This window comes from Rosa chinensis, chromosome 4 (assembly GCF_002994745.2).
Source record: "Rosa chinensis cultivar Old Blush chromosome 4, RchiOBHm-V2, whole genome shotgun sequence".
Lineage (NCBI taxonomy): Eukaryota > Viridiplantae > Streptophyta > Magnoliopsida > Rosales > Rosaceae > Rosa > Rosa chinensis.
In genome coordinates, this window is record NC_037091.1 from 63,423,501 (window position 1) to 63,448,106 (window position 24,606).

General features: G+C 37.7%; 2 protein-coding genes across 2 annotated transcripts; both read left to right on the forward strand.

The window, feature by feature from the left end:
* Window positions 1–817: 817 nt before the first annotated feature.
* Window positions 818–1,793, forward strand: LOC112198426 (MLP-like protein 28). The gene is made up of 2 exons (XM_024339550.2): window positions 818–1,092; window positions 1,248–1,793. Exons 1-2 carry the CDS (start codon window positions 903–905, stop codon window positions 1,514–1,516), a joined length of 459 nt encoding a protein of 152 aa, XP_024195318.1. The 5' UTR covers window positions 818–902; the 3' UTR covers window positions 1,517–1,793.
* Window positions 1,794–13,988: 12,195 nt separating this feature from the next.
* LOC112196413 (MLP-like protein 43) lies at window positions 13,989–14,649 on the forward strand. The gene is made up of 2 exons (XM_040517762.1): window positions 13,989–14,181; window positions 14,307–14,649. The coding sequence occupies exons 1-2, from the start codon at window positions 14,131–14,133 to the stop codon at window positions 14,553–14,555; spliced, it is 300 nt and encodes a 99-aa protein (XP_040373696.1). The 5' UTR covers window positions 13,989–14,130; the 3' UTR covers window positions 14,556–14,649.
* Window positions 14,650–24,606: the final 9,957 nt, after the last annotated feature.

The window sequence follows — 24,606 nt, forward strand, 5'->3', positions numbered from 1 at the left end:
AAGGAATAAAGGACCTTAATTTGTACGTGTACGTACGTACGTACGTACCAGAAGAATAAACGGGTTGAGATCGAGCTACTTAATTAGCTTTGCCTTGATTCTTACGGTTTTCCTAGTTTGTATCTTCTATTTTATGGACTAATGTACCAGTTTGCATCTCAATTGCTTCTTTTTTTGTTCCTTCTGGTTTCATTCCCTTTTGTGTATCAATGCATCAATAAATTAAAATAGAGAAACTCCATACAATTTAATAGTAGGCCACTTGCAATGAAACTAGTATACCACCATATAAAAACGATCGATTTACTAAAGTTTTATATAGTATATACTAGTAGAACTTAATAAATTAACAAATTACGAATATTAATCTCGCCCTAACTAAATCTCAATAATTTCTCAGACATTAACAAAACATTCTAGTAAGATCATGTCTGTAGCATTATATCATGAAAGCTATTACTCTGATCAGATAATTTTCTTGTAATAAATGTAATTTTACAATTCTGGCGTTAAGCTTTAATTTTTATAATAATTATTAAATAGGTACGTACGGGTTGGTGATGACTTCTTAAGAAACAACAAATCTGATATATCTAAATAATCCAAAGGGAGAAAAGGTAAGATCATATTGCCGCAGGATAACATTTTTCAATGGAAAATAGGCCAATAATTCAATGTTGCTGAGATCTCTAGCATCAATTATAGGATTTAGCTAGTTATCTTATTAATTATTTAATTGAGAGGTATGTATACATGTGAAGCATATGCAAAGGTGTTGCCTGATAATTTAATTGAAACTGTAGTGAAACTAATGTTCTCTAAGTTTCTGCCGGGCCTATATATAGCACACAAGTTCGGTGGCTGATGATCATATATTCATACACACTTGCTGATTGTTAAGCATGGCTCTTCAAGGTAAGGTGGAGGCTGAAATTGAAATCAAAGCACCTGCTGACAAGTTCTACAACATCTTCAAGAGTCAGGCTCACCACGTCCCAAACACTTCTCAAACTGGCACAATAACCGGAGTTGCGGTGCATGAAGGAGATTGGGAAACTGCGGGATCTATTAAGATTTGGAGTTATGCAATAGGTGAGCCATTATGTAAGTACATGTTATGTTGTTAAATTGTTAATTTTAATCATTAACCAAAACTAATTTGAAATTAGTCGACAGGTTGAATAATTAGGAAAACAGAGATTTTCAGTTATAATTGTTACAGTGACCATCTTCGTGTTTATATGTAGAGGGGGAAGAGGGAACATTCAAGGAGAAGGTGGAGTTAGACGAGGTGAACAAGGCCATAATTCTGAATGGGTTGGAAGGAGATGTGTTCCAGTATTACAAGAGCTTCAAGCCCGTCTATCAGTTCACTCAAAAGGATGAGGGCAGAAGCATTGCCAAAGTGTCCATTGAATATGAGAAATTGAGTGAGGAGGTTGCAGCTCCAGATAAGTACATTCGCTTGATGACTAACATCGTCAAGGATCTTGATGCCCACTTCATCAAGGCATGAGGGGATTCTATAAGGTAGCATGCAACGCGATTGAAAGAAGCCTAGCCACTGTCTATATGCTCTGGTCTACAAAGAATTATGTGTTGTAACGCATGATTTCTAGGTTATAATAAACTGGTTTGGAGTGTTACTTAATTGGGTTTTATATTGTTGTGCAAAGTGTCATTATTGTGATAAATGCCTGTAAGAAAGGATTTGTGATGTATCATGTGCCAGCTATGGTATCATATTTATGAAATAAATATATAAAAGTGACTTAAAGTTATAGAATTTCAAATATCATCTAAAAAGTCAAAGGAAATTTTACAATATTTTGACATATACGCTACATACAATTATCACTCTTAAAACTTAATTATTCAAACAAGAACCTACAACAATCACTCAATAAAATTCAATGATGTATTTTAAGAATTATTGTTTGATACACGGTTAGTATTTTTTTTTTTGTGTCACTCATTGCCTCCAAGGTTCTAGGCTAACCAAGCAATTTCACATCCTCTTATATACTGTAAATGGAAAATGATTTGTGCCTCAATGAGGCCTAAGATTTGTGGCCTCAATTTTAGGTGTCATGCCATGTCATCTACATACATCACCTATTTATCAAAATATGCCATGTAACTATTAAGAAAAAGACAATCTTATCATTCTAAAATCTAATGACTCTAAATTATTTTGGCTTTCTTCAAAAAAAAAAAAAAAATTGGCTTTCTTACATTTTTTTTTTCATTACACTCATGCTTAGATTTAAACAACAATTTTTTTTTCTTCAATCAAGAGTAGAAAAAATTTCATGTAATTCAGTCAATAGATTTACACGTACATTTGATTAATAGATTTGTATAACACATGTATATGAATTCAACCTTTGTTGGGTTCCTGCAAATTTTGAAAATATAATGTGAAAAATACATATTCATATGATTGTATATATTCTTTTGTTCATTTTTTTTTTTTTGAAATAGAAGGTTCATTGCATTAGATGACCAGTTAAAAGCCAGAGTCTACATACCCTTAAAGACAGAAAAATGGCGGGTTAACAACCAAGCTCCTATCTAAGTACTGCAAACTCATTACAAGTCAAATGGAGTCCACTTTTAAGCGGACTCATACACAAAGAACAATGATAGCTAAATTTAAAGCTATTGATTTTCCTTATTCTCCTGAAAATATGTCGATTGTAATATAGGGAAATAAGGGTCTCCACAGAGGATTAAGTTAAACTAAAAGCTTCAACAAAAGTCACAAAACGTGACTGCAGTTCCTACTGAACAGCAGTTGAAAAACAAACTAATAATCTAACCAAAACAACCCAGAAAAATACGAAAATTTACAGAGACGTACTAGACACACAAGGCGTCCAGCACACAAAATTTGGTGAATTTTGGAGTTGAATTTCTATATTAAATAAATATGGGAAAACAGAGAACAGAACGTAAAATAAAGAAAAGCTGATTTGAGAATGGTTGAGATCAAGATAATGAAACTAGCTAGGAAGGAAGTATCCACCCCCAACAATCACACACAACACACTTTGTCCAATTTACTACCAATTAACTTAGTTGAAGACACTTAGATTGGCTCGGTATGCTTGAGCACAACCTATTACTCTTTCTTACTTTGTACGCTAGCTAGGCATGAAGCGCTCTACACCTAGACTATTCCCAAGCAATGCAACCTAAAAGTACGTTTATTAGATTAAACATGCAGAGATCATTCAGTTTGAAAAGAGTTTGAGCAATCACTAGGCATCGCAAATAACTTAGAGCCTTGCTAAACCTAGGGTTTTGTTTACTTGCTAGTTAAAACTACCAATTACTTCTCTAGATAATTTGAGGAATCCAACTATTGATCCAGGCATCAAACAATCAAAGTATTAGAACCCTAGCATGCATACTAAGTAGGCCTCCAAAGCATACAAACATAGAATTCCTCAATGAGAAATCGGTAAACAAAACCTCAACTTTATTAATTGGAAAACAAATTGAATATCAACCTCAACTTTATGAATTGGAAAACAAATTGAATATCAAAGCATGCTATGGATCATGTCTAGGGGCTTCAACTGCCCCCTAGCTACTGGAAATTTAGTTACACATAATGGGAATCAGAAACACAAAGGAGTTCATGGAGAAAGAAGACAACAAAAATCAGAAAATTGGAAAATACGGATCAGCGATCGATCTCGGAAATTCCAACGATCGATCGTTTCTCGTGTGGTTTGCAGTCTTGCTTCTTCTTCAGCTCTGGTGCGTCTATGCTTCTTCGTATGTGAGATGGTCCGTTTCTTCCACGTCCAAGGAGAGATTTTATTCAGTTTTTAGCACTTTTCTTCTTTCCTTTTGGGATTCTAACTCCTTGGGTTCAACGGTAAGCCCCCTGGTTATGTTCTCATTGATTTAGGATTCATTGACATCCTTCTATCCAATAGGAGCAGCCAAGAGAATTAATTGCTGAATATCTTTTTCTTCATGTTGCCTTAAGCTTCCTTGATTCATCAAGAGTCCACAATTCTCCATCAATTGCACATATATCCTTTCTTTTGCTCTTATTTCTTTTCTTACTTTGAAAAACCTAATAAACATAAAGACAACTAAATTAACCAGAAAATAAGATAAACTAACAAAGTAAATATGGGAATTAACAACATTATTATCGCATAATTAGGCTCCTATCAAATAACTCCATGTCTTCTGAGGCAAAATCATCTTCTAGCCAACCATCCGCCAATCACACAATTGTGGTACGAAATAGAAAACTACTTCCTAGCAAATAAATAGGAGCTAATTCCTCATCCATAAGCCGCTTTCTCTAGTCAAACTCGAGATAATTACCAAGTCCGAAGAACCATGATCTGAGTTATGATTGGCACTTGAGAGACCGTAAAAGCCCAACATCGCCCAAGGAGGTCAAGCTCTCGGGCCGGGCCAACCCAAAGCACTAAGTAATGAATGAGGGTGTCAAGGCACCCTCCCTACTGGCCCACAGCATGAAGCCCATCAGCCCAAGGTTAGACCCAGGCCCAAGCCCGAGCAAAAAGGACAACAGCCCAGGTTGCTGCTGCCGCTTTTCGTCCCTTCGGTGGTCGCCCGGTCCACCGCACCATCAGATCCGGCAGAAACAGTTCGAGCAGAGACCGCCGACGATCCAAGCCTTGCAGTCAAGACCCAGGCAGAATCAAGAATGATCCACTCCCAGCCTTCAATCTGCAGTTAACACCCAGCCTTCGATCTGGTCCCGATCCTCTTGCCGCACAGACGGCGCAGCCACCGAAACGACCACACCTCCGCGCCGGCGAGCTATCTGACAAACCCAGACTCGCAACCTTCGCCGGCGAACAACAGCGAAAGCAACCTAGCAACTCTCGCTCCACGCACCGATGAGATCGCCTAGAGAACAGCCTCGTTCGGCCTAGACCAAGCGAACCGCGGTCAAACGCCGCCGTCAATATGCACGAAACCCTAGGGTAGGGTTTCAACTAGCTAAAAAATCACAACACCTCTACTGCCTGCAAGTAAAAGATTCCATTGTTAAAAGTCTATATTGAATACAATCAGACTTTTAAATTCCATAGATTTCTTTAAAAGTTCCACTAATTCCATATACTATATTCTTTTGTTCATTGTTTTCTCTCTATGAGTTTAAACGTTAGATCTAAATTTATTATTTTTTGTTTGTCTTTCCCCTTATATTTAGATTGCAGATGTTAATTAAAAGTTTTTCTATTGGAACCTCCAAATTTACTCACTTGACCTCTATACTTTTTACACCTCTTATCAAATTTTCAAATAATAAATTTACTCACTAAACTTCCTCAAATAACCTCACTCATATAATTTACAAACAAATTATTATCTTTAAAATAAAAAATTTAGTCATTTCAATGATTTAATCACTTTATAAATCTTAACTAAATATACATTTCTTAATCAAACTTAAGTTTCAAAAATTAATGTCTAATCAATAAGAAAATGGCATAAACTATTATGTTTTTTATATATATATTTTTTTTCTATTTTAGCTGTGCAAAAAAAAAAATGAAGAAATCATTTGTTTTTATTCTCAAAAAAAAAAAATCATTCATTTTTTAATGTTTTTTTTTTTCTGTATTTTTTGTACCACATGATTAATTATTTAAATTTTTGTGTGTGTGTGTGTGTGTGTGTTTTTTATTTTGTTTTCTCTCACCAGTCACCAATATGCGTTCAACATATATATCATACATTTTTATGTCACATGATCTTAATCATATTTTTAATTCTTATTAAATATATATGAATGCTTTAATGAGTATTTAGTGAAATTGGAAAATGAAAATAGATAAGGAATACAATCTCATATTATTGAATTGGAAAGTCTACATAAAATAAATATTGTTTTAGGGAATCAGAAATTGAGAGATAATCGATGTGTATTCTCATTGATAATAAGGGCCTCTTTATATAGAGGATTACAATGCATAGAATCTCAATCATACAAGGAAAGTAATCATACATTGATTAGGAATCTAGATCCTTCTAATTGAACCCTATTACCACTAGGTCAAGTAACCTAGAGTTTGGGCTAAACACAAATTAGGTTTTCCTTGAATACTCCCCCTTGTGTTGCCCAAACGCGGTGCTTCTCCCGTTGCCTCATTAAAAACCTTGCCGAGTAACAAAAACCCAGTGGGACAAAAAAACCTCGGTCGAAGGGGAAAAAGAGCACAACACACCCTTCACGTTTTGAGACCATACGTGTAGACATCTCCCCCTGATGTCTGCATCTCTCCCTGATGACAACGGTCATGGGAGATCGGATAACTTCCGTAAACGATGCTACCAACACGTTTCTCGAAAGTGGAATCTAGGCAATGACTTAGTGAGCAAGTCTGCCATACTGTCCTCAGATTGAATCTAGTTCAAATTGATCTTGAGGAGATTCTGTTGTTGCTGATTATCCTTGGTGTTGTCGCTTTTGATGTAGCCTTGCTTCATTTGTTCAAAACGAACAACATTATCCTAAATGCTCGTAGGCTTATCTTGTGGTAGACTTTAAACCACAATTGTTCGAACATGCGTGATTATGGATCCAATCCATAAGTATTCATGAACCACTTCGTGAAGAGCAATAATCTCTGCATGGTTCGAAGATATAGCGACTACGGTCTGCTCTGTAGACCTCCAAGATATCACGGTCTTTTCCCATAGTGAACACTTAACCGGATTGGGAATGACCTTTGTGTGGGTCAGAGAGATACCCAACATCAGCAAAACCTTCCAAAACACATGTGGTTTTGGGATGGGGATAATGGACGCAGGCCAGTGTTGGCGGCGTTCCTGGTGTGTGATGGGTCCGAATCCATCATCTCTTTGTAGGGATAGAACAAGCCCATATCACTCATACATCTCAAGTATCGAAAGATATCTTTTACACCAATCCAATGGCGTTGCGTTGGCGCAGAGCTATATCTAGCTACCAAGTTCACGACATATGAGATGTCCGGTCTTGTGCATTGGGATAAGTACAATAATGCGCCTATTGTACTAATTAAGGCACTTCTGCCTTTAGCACATCTTCGTCATCATCCTTTCGACGAATAGGATCCTTTTCAGGATCAAGACTACGGACGATCATGGGGGTGCTTGAAGGCTTGACCTTGTCAAAATGCCTAAGCATCTATCGACACGATGCTCAAGTTCCAAACCGAGACATAATTGCGTTCTCCCAAAATCCTTAATCTCAAACTCGGATTTCAAGTGTTCAGCGGTTTCCCTTAACTCTTTAAGGGCTTCTAATGAAGATCATGTCCAACATGAACCGCGATAGAATCCGAAACTTGTTATAGAAACGCGTGGGCATATCCCTTCCCAATCAATTAGCCACTTTAGTGAGCGTTTCAACCTTATTGTAAACGCGCTCTGTGGTCTAGAACCTCTTGACTTGGGTAAATGAAGTTCGCCATGAACCTTCATGTATATTCCGTATTTAGATCCCTATAGAGATACGTAGTGACCACATTTGTAAGCTGCATGTTCAATTATTCGGAAACTACCAAACTGACAAGGTAGTGGAGTGCAATGATATCCATTACGAGAGAATATGTCTCATCGTAGTCGATTCCAGGGCGTTTTGTGAGAAGCCTTACGCCATAAGGCGAGATTGTCATCTCTTTTTCTCATCACGCTTTCTAACGAAGACCCATTAGTCAACAGGTTCTATGTTAGGAGGTGTTGGCATCTCTAGCTCGAAAACCTTCCTCTTCGTTAGAGAATCCATCTTAACCTGGATCGCATCTTTCCATTTAGGCCAAAACTCTCTACGTTGGCATTCATTCATCAACGGAGCGTGGTTCGATATCATCTGACTCAACGAACTCATGCGCAACGAAATACGCAACTACATCATCAATTATGATGGAGTTTCTATCCCACGTCTCATGTACACTAGTGTAAGTTTCATAGAGCTCTATATTCTCAGGAATAGGTTCTGACGTTGAGGGGTCCCCCAACGATAACCATAACCTGGAAGATTCTCATGAGGCGGATTTTGAGTGTCGATGATTCAAGGATTGGAATGTGCCAAAGTATCATTCGAACCCACGGGCCTCCCACGAATCCTAGCTGGGGCCATGGCCTGTAACGCCAGAGTGCCACTCTCTTTGGCATTGGCGCCATGCCTACCTCCATGTAGGGTGGCGCTACGTCCTCTCGTAGGGACGTCCTTCCTTGCAGGCATGTTTGCAGCATATTTGTGTGATCTCGTCACTTTAATACAGATCAAGATGAGACATAGTGGGGACAGACCACGACAATTCATGTCGTTCCTGTTGAACATCTGTGTTCTTATCTCCCCTGAACGACGGGAAGACTGTTTCATCAAAGTGACATCCGCAAATCTAGCGGTAAGCAGATCGCCTGGCAAGGGCATTAAGTGGCGGACGATTGTTGGAGTCTCAAATCCAACTGAGTTGCCCATTCGTCTGTAAGGACCTATCATAGTGCGCTGTGGCAGCGCAATGGGCACATAAATGGCTCACTCAAATGTGCGTAAGTACAAAATAGTTGTACCCAGTCACTAGCTGTAACGCAGGGGTACATTGAGTGGCGGTAGGTCGTAGACGAATTAGCATAGCTGCATGCGATATTGCATCACCTCAAGCGGATATAAGGAGAATGGTGCGCATTACCAATGTCCAGACTATCATCGTAGTCGTTTCCGCGAGACCAATTGGGGTGTACATGGGAATATGATGTCCAACATCAATCCCAATGCAATAACCATCGAAAGTCTTCGATGTAAACTCTCCAGCATAGTCAAATCCAATTGACTGAATATGATGGTTTGGGGAGTGAGCCCGTTGTCATATGATATGTGCTAGGAGTGTAGCATAAGCAGCATTACAAGTGGACAATGGCACGACACGTGACCAGCGTGTTTGTGTGGCAACCAACATCATGAGATATTTAAACGTCCGCAAGTTGGTTGAATCAGTCCATAGAATCCCCATGGATATGATGTAAGAACAGAATGAGTATTTTCATATCCTTTGCGTAGGACGGTCTCAGTCCTAATTTCCCGAATGAACTGGCTTTGCAAAATGAGCGAGAGGCCTTAGAAGCGACCAATGAGGATTTTGGTGGGGCCTGAGCGTCTGTAGCGCTATTAGAAGCAAAATGTGTAACTACATCTCCCATCATGGCGTTGGAGCCATGGAAATTAGCATGTATGGCGTCATGGCGACAAGGAGGAACAACCATGGCGTCATGCTCATGGTTGGCGCCTTTTATGGCGTCATCAGATTCTTGCTTCGTTTTGCTCAAAATGATTGATGTCCGAGTGAAGTCTTTAGTAGACGGATCATCATATCATGACCAGGATGACCTATCCTGTCGTGACAAAGCCAATATGTGTCTAAATCTAAGAGATCTTCTCTCATAACTTTATTGGATTTAATAGCTCTAATAGTGACATAGAGTCCACTAGAGAGACACATAAACTTCTCTAAGATGCGCCTTTGTTCGTAATCGTTAGAGGTATTCGCAAAGGAACTCATCTCCGTTCTACATGCGTTTTCGCATGGAATCCATTGGCTATTCATAGGGCAATTTGCCCTAAGAGTGTAGAGAGTTTCTGTGACAGTAATTAAGGTGCCATTTGGCAAGTGGAACTTGGGCTATTCCATGTCCTTGAATTAATATTGATGGCCCAGCCATCGTAGTCACAAAGTAATATGCTCAGAATCAAAATTGAGTCATAATGAAAAGAACTCGAAATTTTATTCATAAGCCAATGGAGTACATCATTGTTTCTTTGATCAAAGAAAATCTAATCCAATAAAAAGTAATATGGCAATCGCCTACATCTCTTGGAAAATAAAAAGACTTAATCAAAATCGCCCGTTTCTGGGTCTTGATCCTTGTAGTCATCCACCCTTAGATCTAGATCGCCATCTTGATCTTCTTGTTCCATGTAATTTGCTTCCCTTGCTTCACGATACGTCTTGTATGCGTGTGCAACATTCTGGGGTGCGGTACATGTTTTGGCCCAATGTTCAGTTGATCCACATCGAAAACAAACATCATTATGGTCAGGCTCCCTTGATCGAGGCGCCATTGGGGCGCGATTTGGAGGACCTATCCTCTTGGTGGCGTTACCACCATGGTCGGAGGCTCCGCCTCTCTCTCTCTTCACACGTTGACCTCCACGGTTCAGTGCACGCCTCTCTCGGCGATTTCCTTCCTCTTTAGGGCGAACATATGGACCAAAATGTCCAGAATTGTCCCTACTCTTAGGGTTTCGCTCCTTGCATCCTCCATTGGGGGCGCGACTATAGTTACACTCCGGAATAGGCTTAGTTCCCACGGGTCTAGCATTATAGTTCTTCACAAGAATATTGTCATTCTTTTCAGCTACATTCATGGCGCCAATGAGCTCATGAAACCTTGTGATACGTCCTGCATTTACATCAATCTGATAATTCTTTGAAATCATCAATGCAGAGACGGGGAAGGTAGAGAGAGTCTTCTCGATCAACATCGTATCAGTTATGGCTTGGCCACAAAACTCCATCAGAGACTTGATACGAAGAGCTTCCGAGTTATAATCAAGCACAGACTTGAAATCACAAAAGCGGAGGCTATGCCATCGCACTTCTAAATCAGGAAGCAGGGAGTCACGAACGTTGCCAAATCGCTGCTCAAGTTCTACCCATAGCTTTCTTGGGTCTTCCTCATTGAGGTATTCATTTTGGAGCGCGTCATTCATGTGCCTTGTCATGAGAATTATGGCTTTAGCTTGTTTTGCTTCAAAAGCAGTAGCTTGCACAGTGGAGAGTACGTTCTGACTAGGCTCTTGGATGGCTTCCAGAAGTCCATCAGCCTTAAGATGTTGGCGCACATCTCGGACCCACCTATGGTATCCTGCGCCAGTTGTCTCTAGTGGAACAAAGTTCAACTTGTTCAGGTAACTCATCCTGAAAAACAACACAAGATTAGGGTTAGTTTCGGAGCGAAAAGGGCTACCACGAAAAACTTATTAAATTTCTGAGCGTAGTCGCTTCCAAGAAATTAGGGATTTTCTGAGCGTAGTCGCTTCCAAGAAAATCCGATTCCAAGAGGGGTTTTGGATTAGATCGAAACAACAATGTATGTGGTCGATCGTTTTCTTCTCAACAAACTCTAAGTTTGGAGGACTCTACAAGCTCTAAGCTTGGAGTGAGCACGAACCCCCACAGTTCGGCTTTCGGTCTCCCCTATAAAGAAGAAAGGGGGGTAGAAGAAGGGATGTTGGAAGTCCCCGAGAAAAGAAGAAGAAATTGAAAAACTTCAAAAAAACGGGAACTTTTAGAAAAGTTTACCTTGAAGAATTGCCGGAAATCTTGACTGAAAAGTTGGCCGGAAAAGTGTCGCCGGAAAAGTGTTGACCGAGGGTGCTGACGTGGCAGTGCGGCGCTGACGTGGCAGATCCGGTGCTGACGTGGAGGAGCGGTTTGACGGCTTGGTTGGGGCCTGCTTCACGTGGGCTCAGGCTGCAGCAGGTGGGCTTGGGCTTGGGCTGCAGCAGGTGGGCTGCACAGGATCTCCTCCCCCTCTTTTTTTTTATTTTTTCTTTCTTTCTGCCGGTTCAGGTTAGGAAGATTCCGGTGGCAGGTTCGGTTGAATTTTGGCCGGTTCCGGTGGTGAAATTTCCGGTTTCGAGTTTCTGGGGTGGAGATGCTGCAGATGGTCGAGTATGGCTGCAGGAGATGGTGAGGAAGGCCTTGAACAGGGCAGAAGAAATTTTGCTACTTCCGGTGGCCAGTTCGGTGGTTTGCCTGCCGGTTCTAGGGTTGGGGCCACCAGTTCTAGACTCCTGGAGTTGAGATCTTCAAGGTGGGCAGCGGTGGTTTCTGGGATTTGAAGGCTACGAATTTAGGATTTCAGGGTTAGGGCTTCGTGCTGATAACGTGTTTTAGGGAATCAGAAATTGAGAGATAATAGCTGTGTATTCTCATTGATAATAGGGGCCTCTTTATATAGAGGATTACAATGCATAGAATCTCAATCATACAAGGAAAGTAATCGTACATTGATTAGGAATCTAGATCCTTCTAATTGAACCATATTACCACTAGGTCAAGTAACCTAGAGTTTGGGCTAAACACAAATTAGGTTTTCCTTGAACCAATATAATATTTTTTTGGTATAATTATTGTCCTTAATAGTCATTTTATAGTAGGTTATGTATGTCATTTAATAATTCATAACAGAGTGAGGTCAAGTGGGTAAATTTGGAGGTCCAATAGAAACTCTCTTAATTAATGGCTGCTAACATGTAATTTTTTCTTACCTCTTAATTTTTTTTTTTTTTTGGGTACATTGGGGGCCAATGGCCCAGAAAGAAAAGCAAAAAAGAGCCTAGCTCAGACTGCTAGAAAACATTCTAGGGTGAGCTACGGCAGCAATGTCATCAAGTAAGGTGCTGGTAACTATAGCAGGAGGTCTTCGGAGGAGACAAAATCCAGAAGAGTTAGAGACACTGGCCTTGGCAAGAATATCAGCTGCCATATTTCTTTCTCTATGAACATGTTGGACTTGGGAGTAGTTGAAATATTGCAGAAACTGTTTGCAATTGATCAAGATGGTTCCCAAAGGGTGATAATCAAAGTCATCTTGCTTGAGAAGGTTCACCAAACCAGCAGAATCAGACTCAATTTCCAAATGAGTGATTGACAAGTCCAAGGCAAGCTTCACCCCATAAAACAAGCCCCAGGCTTCAGCTTGCAAAACTTCACCAAACCCAATATTGCACATGAAGCCACTAATCCAGATTACCTCTTAATTTAGACATAAGTATTTCCCAAATTCAATTTACTAATGCTTTATTTTTTTGGATGGAATTAATCAATATTTGAAAAGAAAAGTTAACGTCTATTTCTTGACACATAATTCAATATATTAATGCCATTTGGGAAGAAAAATTAAAGGAAAGAATTTAATTAAATGAAGAAAAATATTGATCAAAGTATCTGTTGACATATTTCTTAAATTAATATATAATTAATAGCTGATATTTTTTTTTGTCACCTAATTAAATTCATTAATGTAATTGATTCACCCCCTAACATCTAAAAGGAAATGTAAAAATGTACACTTGGTGTTGAAGTAGTATGATGTGACAAGATATATTATATGAAATTGAAAATAAATTTTTATTTACTTACATGACATGACACCTAGGATTTGAGGCCACAAATCTTAGGCCTCATTGAGGCCCCATATCATTGCCCTACTATAAATATGTATCCATTCCACGTGAAGCATATGTTTCTAGATTCCATCAATCACAGTATCTCGCAGTGATTAATTAGGTTAACATCAATTATATATTTCTACGTTTCTATGAGTTTCCTAAGTTCTTTAGCCTGCTGAAATAAATCCCTAATTAATCTAGATGACCATTGGGAACTCATATTTCTGTGGAATGACCAGAAAAATTAGTTACCAACTGAAATCCTAAATTGAAGGCCAAACTTGATAAAATTCAAACAAAGACGTTAAACTCGTGAGAGTCGACATATCCTCGAGAAACCAAGCACGTTAGTATAATATTTATGCAAATGTACAAGCAAGCGTTTCCTCCATTATTATGCATGCATATATATGGATATATGGTGACCCAGTTATGCAGTTTGTCCATCTACAAGTATTGGCTCCACAATGCCCTCTAGGTATGGTGGTGCTGTGGCAGTCATACAGCAACAAGTCTTAAGATAATCGGTTCACGATCGATCAATGTATCCATTCCACGTGAAGCATATGTTATCTAACTACATTATTGGCCTCATATGATATGATTGAGTACTGTCACTACTTACTTCCAGGCCGTTGTCCGTTCCGACTCGTGTTTATTAGGTTTTGGTACGTCGCACCACCAAAGTAGTTGCGTCATTCATCTCTATATAAGATGCGGAACGTCTGAGGGTATATGGTTCGATAGGAAGCTAAAGCTTTGAGTTGTTGACGAACTAGCATATATAGAGATGGCTTTGAGTAGCAGTACTACCGGGAACCTGGAGACTCTGGAGGCAGTGGTAGAGATCAAATCCTCAGCTGATAAATTGTACGCGATCATAAGCAACGAGCACCACAATGTCCCCAATGCCACATCTAATAATGTACACGACGTTGCAGTACATGAAGGTGACCGGAAAACTTCTGGTTCCATCAAGCTCTGGAAATATACCATTGGTACTTAAAGCATGCTTAGAACCATCGACTTATATATGTGCTCACAGGGATTTATGTTACAAATGATCGATCTACAGATGGAACTGTTGAGACATGAAGCAAATAAGAGAATGAGTCTCACAGCATTGGAGGCACATGTGCTGGAGCAATACAGAAGCTATAAGATTATCTTTCAGGTCACTCCAAAGAGTGATGAAGGAGGTAATCAGGTCAAAATTACTCTGGAATATGAAAAGCTCAATGAGAGTGACCAGCCTCCGCATAAGTACCTCCACTTTCTAGTCAATGTCATTAAGGATATTGATGAACATCTTATTGCTTCTTAATTGAACTACTTGGGGAACTCCGGATGATCATGATCTATATATATTTATAAGAATAAAGGCTCGTGATCGAGCTAGCTACCCCTGTTTGTTTGCCTTTTCCTAATCTGTATCTTTAATTTTATAAATAAGAATTAATTGGATAAAGTATTATGATCAAGTTTATTTAAGAAAGTGTTAATTTATAAGAAAGTATTTAGGTTGTTTTATGGCTATCTATATATTTGTATGACATATACAAAACATAAACATCATTTTTTGATATATATGTACATATATGAAGATATCAATGAGGTATAGGAGAGTGAAAGAGTCGAGCCTCAAGCGTGAAGGATAGCACGTTGCTTAAATTTGGTAGGGGTGGTTCTAGTGCTTCATGATGGAAATGAGATGATGGCTAGCTTTGCTAGTGCTGCTACTGCTTCTAGGGATGGAGAAAAATGACAAAATTTTGATTTCACTTGAAGATTAAGACAATATTGAAGGTTAACTGTTACTGCTTCGAGATGGATATGAGATAAAAGCTAGCCCTAAAACTACTTTGGGAATGAAATAAAGCAATGATATCCCTGTTCTTCTCTATCAAACTCATCACACCATTCCCTAATTGCCTTCTCTCATTATGCCTCAGTTCTTTATACTCATCCACTATAGGTGTGACTGAACCTACTAGCCTCTTGATAGTCATGATCTCCTCCCACACAATCTTGATTCTTGGTCCAATTCTTCAACTAAAAGTAAAAAAAAAATAGAGAGCTTCTATTCATACCTCCAAATTTGGTCTCCCCGCTTAATAGACCTCTAACTTATTTTTATAAATAACCAATATGCTATCTACACCTCCCTCATTTTTCCATAATGCCCCTCGTCTAATAAAATCAATAAAAACCTATTTATTCCAGAAACTAAATAAACTTTGATAAAAAGAATCAATGATTTTCTAATGAAATACTGTAAAGTGATCCATATATACCAGATCATGAATAAGGAAAACCCATGAAGGCCACTCCAATCTTTGAGTTCTTCAATTAATTATCTGCTGGTAGGTAGTCAGTCAAACGATTCAGGAAAGCCCAATGCTGAGACTTACAAACTATTGCCGAATGTTTGGCTGATGAACTTATTAATGTTGCCAAAGGTTCTTCTAACAGTTAATCAGTTATGCTATTAAGAAGAAGGATGAGATTAAAAGAGTTGGCAAGGCCAAATGTTGAGGCGTTGAAGAGCACTTTGTTTCAACAAGGTGGGTTGTATGCTTGACTGCTTGTGTTTATTTTACATTTGAATATGACAGATTTTTCTTCTTTTTCTTTTGTAGTACTCCTGAAGATGAGTCGGGAATAATTTAATTGTCCTGAATTTTGTTGGAGTTTTGTTATATTTAAGATGATTGTTGAGTAAAAAAAAAATCTCCCTCTTTGCGTCCTTATTGGTAATTTGATATGAGTTGACAATGTAAATTACCACTTAGAAAAAGAGAGAGGTCCAAATATCAATTTTAGAGGTATGAATAGAAACTCCCAAAAAAATATTGATAAAAAAGAACACTCATTTTACTCGTCAAACCAAAGAAAAAATAAATTCTTTTTACCGACAAACCATTTTGATCTAGCGTATTATTATTTCATTTATTTGTTATTCGTATTATTATTAGGGATAGTCTACAGTACATTAATGTACCGATACATTAAGTAGACTAGGTTCAATACATAGGTAGACTAGCTCAGTACATGGGTAGACATGCATGGAGTTAGTCTACTCTTGTACCGAGCTAGTCTACCTATGTATTGAACCTAGTCTACTTGATGTATCGGTACATTAATGTATTGAAGTATTTTTCTTATTTATTATGTGAATAATATGCTGGTTTAATCTCCTGACCTTGCTATTTAGAAAGATCTTAACGAAAAAAAATTCATTTCCACACGAACCAAAGGCTAGAATATATAATACATACGTCAAGATCGAAATGAAATCCTGTAACCGATCTCTTAGCCCAAAAGCAAACCCTGGACAATCTTCAGTGGGAGCCGAGGGAAACTCAGTTGGCAAATCTTTCTTTCGTATTGCCTTGTTGTTTCAAACAGTTGACTCTATAATATCCTAATTAATATCAATATGGGTACACGCCTTAACCAAATCTCAATAGTTTCTCATGTATTAATTAAGTTCTAGTTAAATCAGGATGTGTCTTAGCATATCGATCATGACGAGTAAGCCGTCACTCTCATATGATTTTCTTGTAATGCAATCTCACTGTTGCCTGGCATTATTATCTTTTAGTTTCAATAATACAATAAGAGAACCAAGATTATTTTAAAAAACAACAAATTAATGCCATAATAAATAACTAGATTATCCAAAAGAGAAACTTTAAGAATCAAGATCATCTCACTCTGCAGGTTAACATTTTTCAATTGAAAAATGGGCCAGCGATTGATTGTTGATTTGTTGCTGAGATCTAACATCAATAATAGGATCTAAACTATATTGGGACCATATGAAGCATATCTTTTCTGAAGTTGAAATATTACCTAATAATTTAGCTGAAACAGTAGTGCAATTAACGTTCTCTAAGTTCTGCCCTGTATATAGCAGACAAGATAGGTAGCCATCGCGATCATATGAACTTAGGGTTCTGATCTGTATCAATATGGATCACAAAGTACCAATAATTAAACAGGCTTTCAAGGTCAGGTAGAAGCTGAATTTGAAATCACGGCACTTGTTGACAACAACCGTGAAAATATAAGGACAAAATGTGTTTTCTGAAAAATGGGGATTGCAAGGCACGTATCAATCCTTACTGGGCAGAAATCAAAAATATCAAACAGAACATCAGATTTTTGGTTACGCAGTGAAAACCTCAATTTTGAGATTAAAAACACTGCGAGACTCTTACTCTTGAGAATCCAAATAAAATCAATCAACTTATTGATGAAGGATATGGTTCTTTACAAACACATATAGCTCTCTACGCGGCTACAATCTCTAGACTCAGTAGAGAGGTGCTTGTCTTGAATCTTGACCTTCTTCTTCACTTGAACGATCTGCAAATATCGCTCCACTTGCACCACCAATCTTCTCTACTGATCTCGAGAGAATCAATGTATGTATATGAATGAGCAATGAAACACTTAGACACAGAACAAGTGTTTCATGAACTCCTATGGAACTCTTTCTAAGCAAGCAAGACACAATAATTCTTGCATCAAAATCCCTCCACAATCAACGCTGCTTTTCTGAATATACTGAGGAGAAAATAAATTCTCAACAATTAAGACTTAACCCTAATTGGACTCCTACTAGGAAAGATCTTTTAATAAAAGATATCCAATTAAAATAAATAAATCCTAAATCACCTAGGATTTCAAAAGCACGATGGTATCAGTTGAAAAATATCTTTGTAAAATAAAATCTAAAAACCAAAATATACTTTCCAAAATTGGACTCCCAAAAACATAGGGTTGACTAGGACTGACTTGGCTTATGCATGAGATGCAATTACCTGAAATTCTCTGAGATCAGTTTTGATGAACTTTGTAGGCTTCTTCAGTGCTTTGTATAGGGATACCAACACATCAAGTGTAAACCTTGTACCTACAATCTCCCCCTCTGGCATTCCTATACAAAACATCCTATTTTAGGCACACTCCCCCTCAACACGTACTTGAAGATCATCACATTCCATCAGCAATATGCCTTTCCTGAAACACTTATCAACACACCTTGTAGAAAACAAGTTAAAGATAAGGCATAGGAGTGTCAACACAATTTCAAGATCAATATCCAAATATTTAAACAATCAAAACACAAGTTGATCAAATTCACCAATATCTCCCCCTTTTTGTCTAGGAATGACAAAGGCAACTTATATAGCGGAAGCTATGTAGAATCAATCAGTTGGAAATAGTCCAAGTATTAATACTCCCCCTAAGTGTGATCATGTTATGAAAGATGCAAGAATGAAATGCAAACACACAATGAGTGGGTTTGTATCCTTGTACAAATGACCGAGACAAAAGCATAGCTTTTAGACAAGAGTGTTAGCACCAATCCTCAAACATGAAAGTAATACGTTAAGGTCACATGAGTGAAGAGATTTTGACAACAACAAAGTAAGCAAGAAGATGATCAAGTATTCTGTACCTTTGTTATGTAAGTGAACATAGCTCAAAGTGGGGTTTCACTACCAAAAAAATGGTCTTTTATGGCCCACAAAGAGCGCCGTAAAAGACAATTTACAGCATACAAAAACGCGCCGTAAATGGCCATGCCATAAAAGACAAAACTTTTTTACGGCATTTTTTGAGAAAGCCGTAAAAGACCATCCCAGCACGCCGTGAAAGACATAAAAGAGCGCCGTAAAAGGGTTTTAGACTTCTTAATTTGATTTTGAAATATATAAAGCACGCCGTAAATGACGAAATATGTGCGCCGTAATTGATCTCAAAAGCATGCCGTGATTGATCTCAGAAGCACGCTGTAAAAGCCAAAAATGAGCGCCGTAAAAGGGTTTTAGAGACTTTTTATTTCAATTTTGAAATAAGAAAGCACGCCGTAATTGATATCAGAAGCACGCCGTGATTGATTAACAAGCACGCTGTAAATGTGGTCGTATGATATATTTACGGCATGTAATATTTGCACCGATTTTTTTTTCCTGTAAATTTTGTGATACCATTTCAAAATCTAAATAAATCTATACAATTTATTGAGATAAAAAGAGAGATAACAAACTGCAAGTATCACATTACCAAATATAATTGAATATGCCAACAACACTAGTACTATATAAAAACAACTTAATTAAACCAACAGTCTATCATCACCATGCTAAAATATAAAACATTCTAGATTATTAGAGACCACCTTAGATTAGAATTGTCTTTGTTAATTGCAAAAGATAAATCTATAGTGATCTATGTTGTGGCCTCTTGAACATCTTCATATTATGTTTGATGCCAACTTTTACCTGCATAACCAAAACAAACACAAAGAGAGCAATGAAATATAATTTTCATTCAAGGAAAACACATGAAGCTAAAGTTTTAATTCAACAATTCATGCATCATAAGCAAATAGAAGCAATTGCCTCCAAAATGCCTAATTCACTCTGATGTACTTGATAGGCCATGCAATCATACTTCCTGTGGATGCATAAAGTTTACTAAACTTGCTTGTTGGGCGATGCAAGGCTATATCATGAAAAACTTCATGCACCGATACTTTCCAACAACCATGGCCAAGAGGAACATGATGCACCTCAACTTGTGGATCTTTTGATATAATGCTAGCACTTGCAACTACTTCTTATTTAGCAAACCAACTTAACAACTACACTTGTTTCCCCAAATCTGTCTTGTGGACTATTTTTGGGTTAACTAATCCAGAAAGTTGTTTCTTTCCATTAAAACTTTGCTGCATTGGGCTGCCATTTTCTGTCTCATTATAAGAACTTCTAACACTTGCATCTTTCTGTTTGCTCTGTGCTATATCACTACCAGTATTTGTAACACTTGGATTTTCTTTACGTTTTCTATTTCCAATCTCAGTAGCAGATTGTTGTGCAATAGTGTGTTCCTTTAGTGAAAAAAAAAAAGGCAGTCAATAGTCTAATTAAATGTGTCAAAAAGAGGTAAGATATGTACTGAGACTAATGCAAATCAAAACTTACATTGTTATTTCCTCCTTGGTCTAGCCGAGCACAAAGGCCTCTCACCATCTCTTGCAATTTGTCTACCACTTGTGTTTGAGCAGCAAGAGCATTCTCTAACATTGTGACTTTATTACTTACATGTGATTGAGCATCGACTTTTGAAGGTAGTGCACCGAACCCATACCCTCTTACTCGTCCTCGTGGATCTAGACCAAGTACTTTTGCAACAGCATCATTCTTTATAGAAGACAGTCCAGAAACTGTTTCTTCTTCTTCCTTGTACTTTTTCACTTGTTTCTACATATATAAAGAATACATAACTAAATACATAAGCACAAAGTTTTCATCACATTATCAATGAACAAATATATAGCAAGATCAGTGCTTAGAATATTTATGTAATTCAAAGGCTAAGACAAAATTGAGCAGGGAGGTAATAATGTAAGAATAGTACATATATATATTATATACTTTGAACAAAAACATTTTACTGTAGATGCTTGTTACCACTATTTCTGAATCCACAGCTTCCTCAGTTGACCCCTTCTTCTGCTTTGCTTCATAGGCACAAAGCCAAACATCAGACCTTGATATTGCATCCGGCGTTTCACTTTGTTGCTTCTATGGAATAAGTAAGCACATATTAATTATGACTGTTATTTTGATATTATGACCTCAACAAATCGATCAAACAAACTGATCACTATAGGACAAGGATATAAACAGAACCTGCAATTGCTAGGACTAGTGCTAAAGGCATCAATGCTATCACAAATATTTAAAACAACAAAACATATAGGAAAAAGATAAGTCACTTACAATACAAAGTCTCCTCTCTGCATCTATTTGAAGTGTGGACGTCTTCCCTACTTAGATTCTCCCCATGATTTTAAAAGGCTGACCAATTGCTATGACTAGTTCTCTAGATAGTTAGGAAAGGAAACATGGAAAAGAAAGAAGATTAGCACCTTAAATAATGGTTGATTAATTAATACTTCTCAATTAATATACAGTAACCCCCATAATTTCTACTAAGGAAATCCTAAGAATGAATATCAAATAGACGTCTAGACTTCAAATAGAGGCAGAGAGGAGACTTTGTATCTACTAATTAAAGAGCTAGCTTTGTATGCAGACTTTGTATGCAGGGAATATACTAATTAAAGAAACACAAAGTAATTAAACTTAAGTCTGGACGTCTCAGACTTTGTATGCAGGGAATATACTCATTAAAGATAAGGCACTCTCAGACTTTGTGTTTCATTGGCTATAGTGAGAATATACTAATTAAAGAGCTAGTTGCCATATACGTGACCTGTTGCCAAATGAGTATTTGGAAAGAAAGACAAGCTTATATCAATATGGTGGCACAAACAATCTGGCCTTTGAAAGCAAGTGCATATTTCCATACACATATATTCACTCTTAGACTAGTCTAAGATAAATGCAACATAGCAATACACATATATTCATTCTAAGATAAGTACTCTCACTGGAGAAACTCCATCCTATACAATCTGCAGTCCCCAAACACAAAAGAAATATTAAAAATTCAAGAAAGGAAGAGAGAGAATTCAAAGGTACACAAATCTTTCTTTACCTCTAGATCGAAAAGAAAGGCCACGAATTGTAAATATTGTAGGATATCAACCTCCAAATTTCCCAACTACGATCGAACTTATCTTGATACACCTTTCAGAGAGAGAGAGAGAGAGAGAGAGAGTTGGAGGAAAACATAAGGTTCCATTTGGATGATCGAAACTGTTTCAAAAAAAGAATTTTCTTTTGTGCTGAAAAAACTATGAAAGATTACATATATCTGTTTGGTGTAGCTAGATGCTGTACATTTGAAACGGTTTGCAAACTACACACAATGAGTCATTTACTTCAAAGCTAGGTATAAATGAGCAGCAACAGTTCAATCAAGCAATTTATTAGTAAAAGAATACCGAGATTTCAAGTCAATCTCTTCAAATGGAATACAGAGAAATCTATAAATGCAAAATCAGTACTAATAAAAAAAGTACGGGATCTTTTGATTGCAATAGTTAAAATTGAGAAATTAAACGACGTAATTTGAACCAAACCGCTAGATTCAAAGGAGAGTACAAATTAAGTAGTGTGGTACTCACTCAAGCCACGACTGCAGAGGGTCATCTCGTCAATTGCTTGAATCAACCGCCTAACCATTGAAAACAAAAACAAATCAAAATGAAAACTAAATGGGCATACATACTATAGATAAAACAAGCGAATGAAGATGAATTTTCGAGAAGAGGACCTCCTTGTTCAAAGAGGGACTTCTTGAGTTGGTTATCAGTTTGAGCTTTGAGAGTGTCGTTTAAGATTTCAACAAAATCAAACAATAGAGAACAAAAATTTCCAATTATTGCTAGGAAGAACATATAGGAATCATACCCAGAAATAAGCGGTGGCCATTCTTGAAATTGTGCAATCTTGCTGGGAACTTTTCTAGATCTAGCGGTGGATAGCGGTTCAATCGTCTTGATCAAGTTTGATTCTTCTGCAATCTTGTAGATCCAGCCGCTCTTCAACTCTTCTCAATGTAGATTAGGAGCAAACCGTCTTCCGCCGCTCGTTCTTGCCTTTTCTCTCATCTCAGTTCTTTCTTTCTTTTTTTTTTTTTTAAGAAACATGTTCACTTATCAAGTTAGCATTTGGGAAAGCTGGGAAAACTGGAAGGAGGGAAAAGCTAAAAATTTCCGCGCTAATCGCAAAATTCACGAACTCTTTTACGGCGTTTTCACAAACAGGTCGTAAAAGACTCTAGATTACTCATTTAAGGCCTGCATATTGTGCAAGCCGTGAATGAAAAGAGATATTTACAGCGTATTCCAAAAGCATGCCGTAAATGAACTAATTCATACATCATTTACGGCCCACATAGAAGTGTGCCGTAATTGATACTCATTTACGGCGCACATTGAATGCACGCCGTAAAATGTGCGTCGTAAATGATCAATTTTCTGGTAGTGTTTGTAAGAATCTCAGAATCAGAGAAAGTAGAACACACATAAGAAGTGAAAAAGATAATCACAATAAACTCAAATCTCCCCTTATGGCATTGTGTGGGCATAATATTTTTTCTTTTTGCCTTTCACACACCATGAAGCTTTTCACATTTTTTTTTTTCAAGAAAACTAAGACTCATGTAATAAGTTTTATGCCGGCAACTCCCAAGTCAGTTGACTTTAGGGTACTAGATGTAACAAGGACATCCCAAAAGACATATCAACTTGAGTCAATAGTTTCATAATCCAACGGGGTGACCAAACCATTCCCTTTTCTTCTCAAACCTAGTATCGTTCACCACGACCAAGACCTGTTTACTTTGGGAATAGCCTGGCCTTGCTCCAAATATTTGTACCTTTTTAACAGGGAGTAATAACAGTATTCACTCACTTAGTATGTGTGAACTAAAATCAAATTAACCAAGAAGATACGTACCACCACAAAAGAGTATGTGTGCATGTGAGAATACAAAGTGATAAAGAATATGTTGTTCATGCTCAAGATTATAGAGTGATGTAAGAACCCATTCAAAACATGTTATTCGACTCATCACAATCATATTTAAAGAAAGTACTAGAACACTTGTCAATCTAAGTTTAATTTGATATGTCACACACGCTGGGATACAAACCTCACATGCAATCTTGATTACCAGAAATCTGAAAACAAAAATGCAGAAATAAAAAGAGCAATGCACCTATACTAATATGATATCATACACTATGAATTCATGCAAAATGGATCAAGCGAAGTGAGAGTATCAATACTTAGAGCATCCACCAATAGTGCTTCTAAGTGATTCAAATCGAGCTGTGTTTAAGGGCTTAGTAAACAAATTAGCCAATTTGTGTTCAATAGGAACAAAAGCAAGCTCAAGCATATTATCAAGATTATCCATATGAGGAAAAAAACGATTATTTGAACATTTTTTAATCAAGATTTGCTTCTGCTTCAAATTCTGCTCTTTGGGGATTGCAATACGCTCTGCAATCTTGCTAATCAATTTCATATGCTCTTTCAGCTCAGCTTACAGCGATGCAGTTGGGCTAATTTTTGATGCTTTCCTCTGATTTTCAGTGACCCTGCGAAGTATATTACACCTAGGACGTATGTGTCCCAATTTTCCGCAATAATGACAAGTGGGAATAAAACTTTTAGAGTTATGGACATACCTGGGCTGACTCACAGTCACAAAGGTGTGAATGTCAGAACCTACCTGAGTTCTCCTTTGATGAGGTGGAGGTGCTGAACCAAATTTCGGCTTTTGAGGAAGAGTTGGGGGATGAATTTCCTGGTCATTTGATAAGCTTGAGTGCACACTTGAGCTCACACCTTTCACAAAGTCAGAACGATCGATTTTTA

What these genes read in the sequence shown, in the direction of transcription:
- LOC112198426 (XM_024339550.2), top strand. Translation starts at nt 903, where the DNA reads ATGGCTCTTCAAGGTAAGGTGGAGGCTGAAATTGAAATCAAAGCACCT. An exon ending in GATTTGGAGTTATGCAATAG is followed by an intron (nt 1,093 to 1,247) that starts GTGAGCCATTAT and finishes GTTTATATGTAG; the next exon opens with AGGGGGAAGAGGGAACATTC.
- LOC112196413 (XM_040517762.1), top strand. Translation starts at nt 14,131, where the DNA reads ATGTCCCCAATGCCACATCTAATAATGTACACGACGTTGCAGTACATG. An exon ending in CGACGTTGCAGTACATGAAG is followed by an intron (nt 14,182 to 14,306) that starts GTGACCGGAAAA and finishes ATCGATCTACAG; the next exon opens with ATGGAACTGTTGAGACATGA.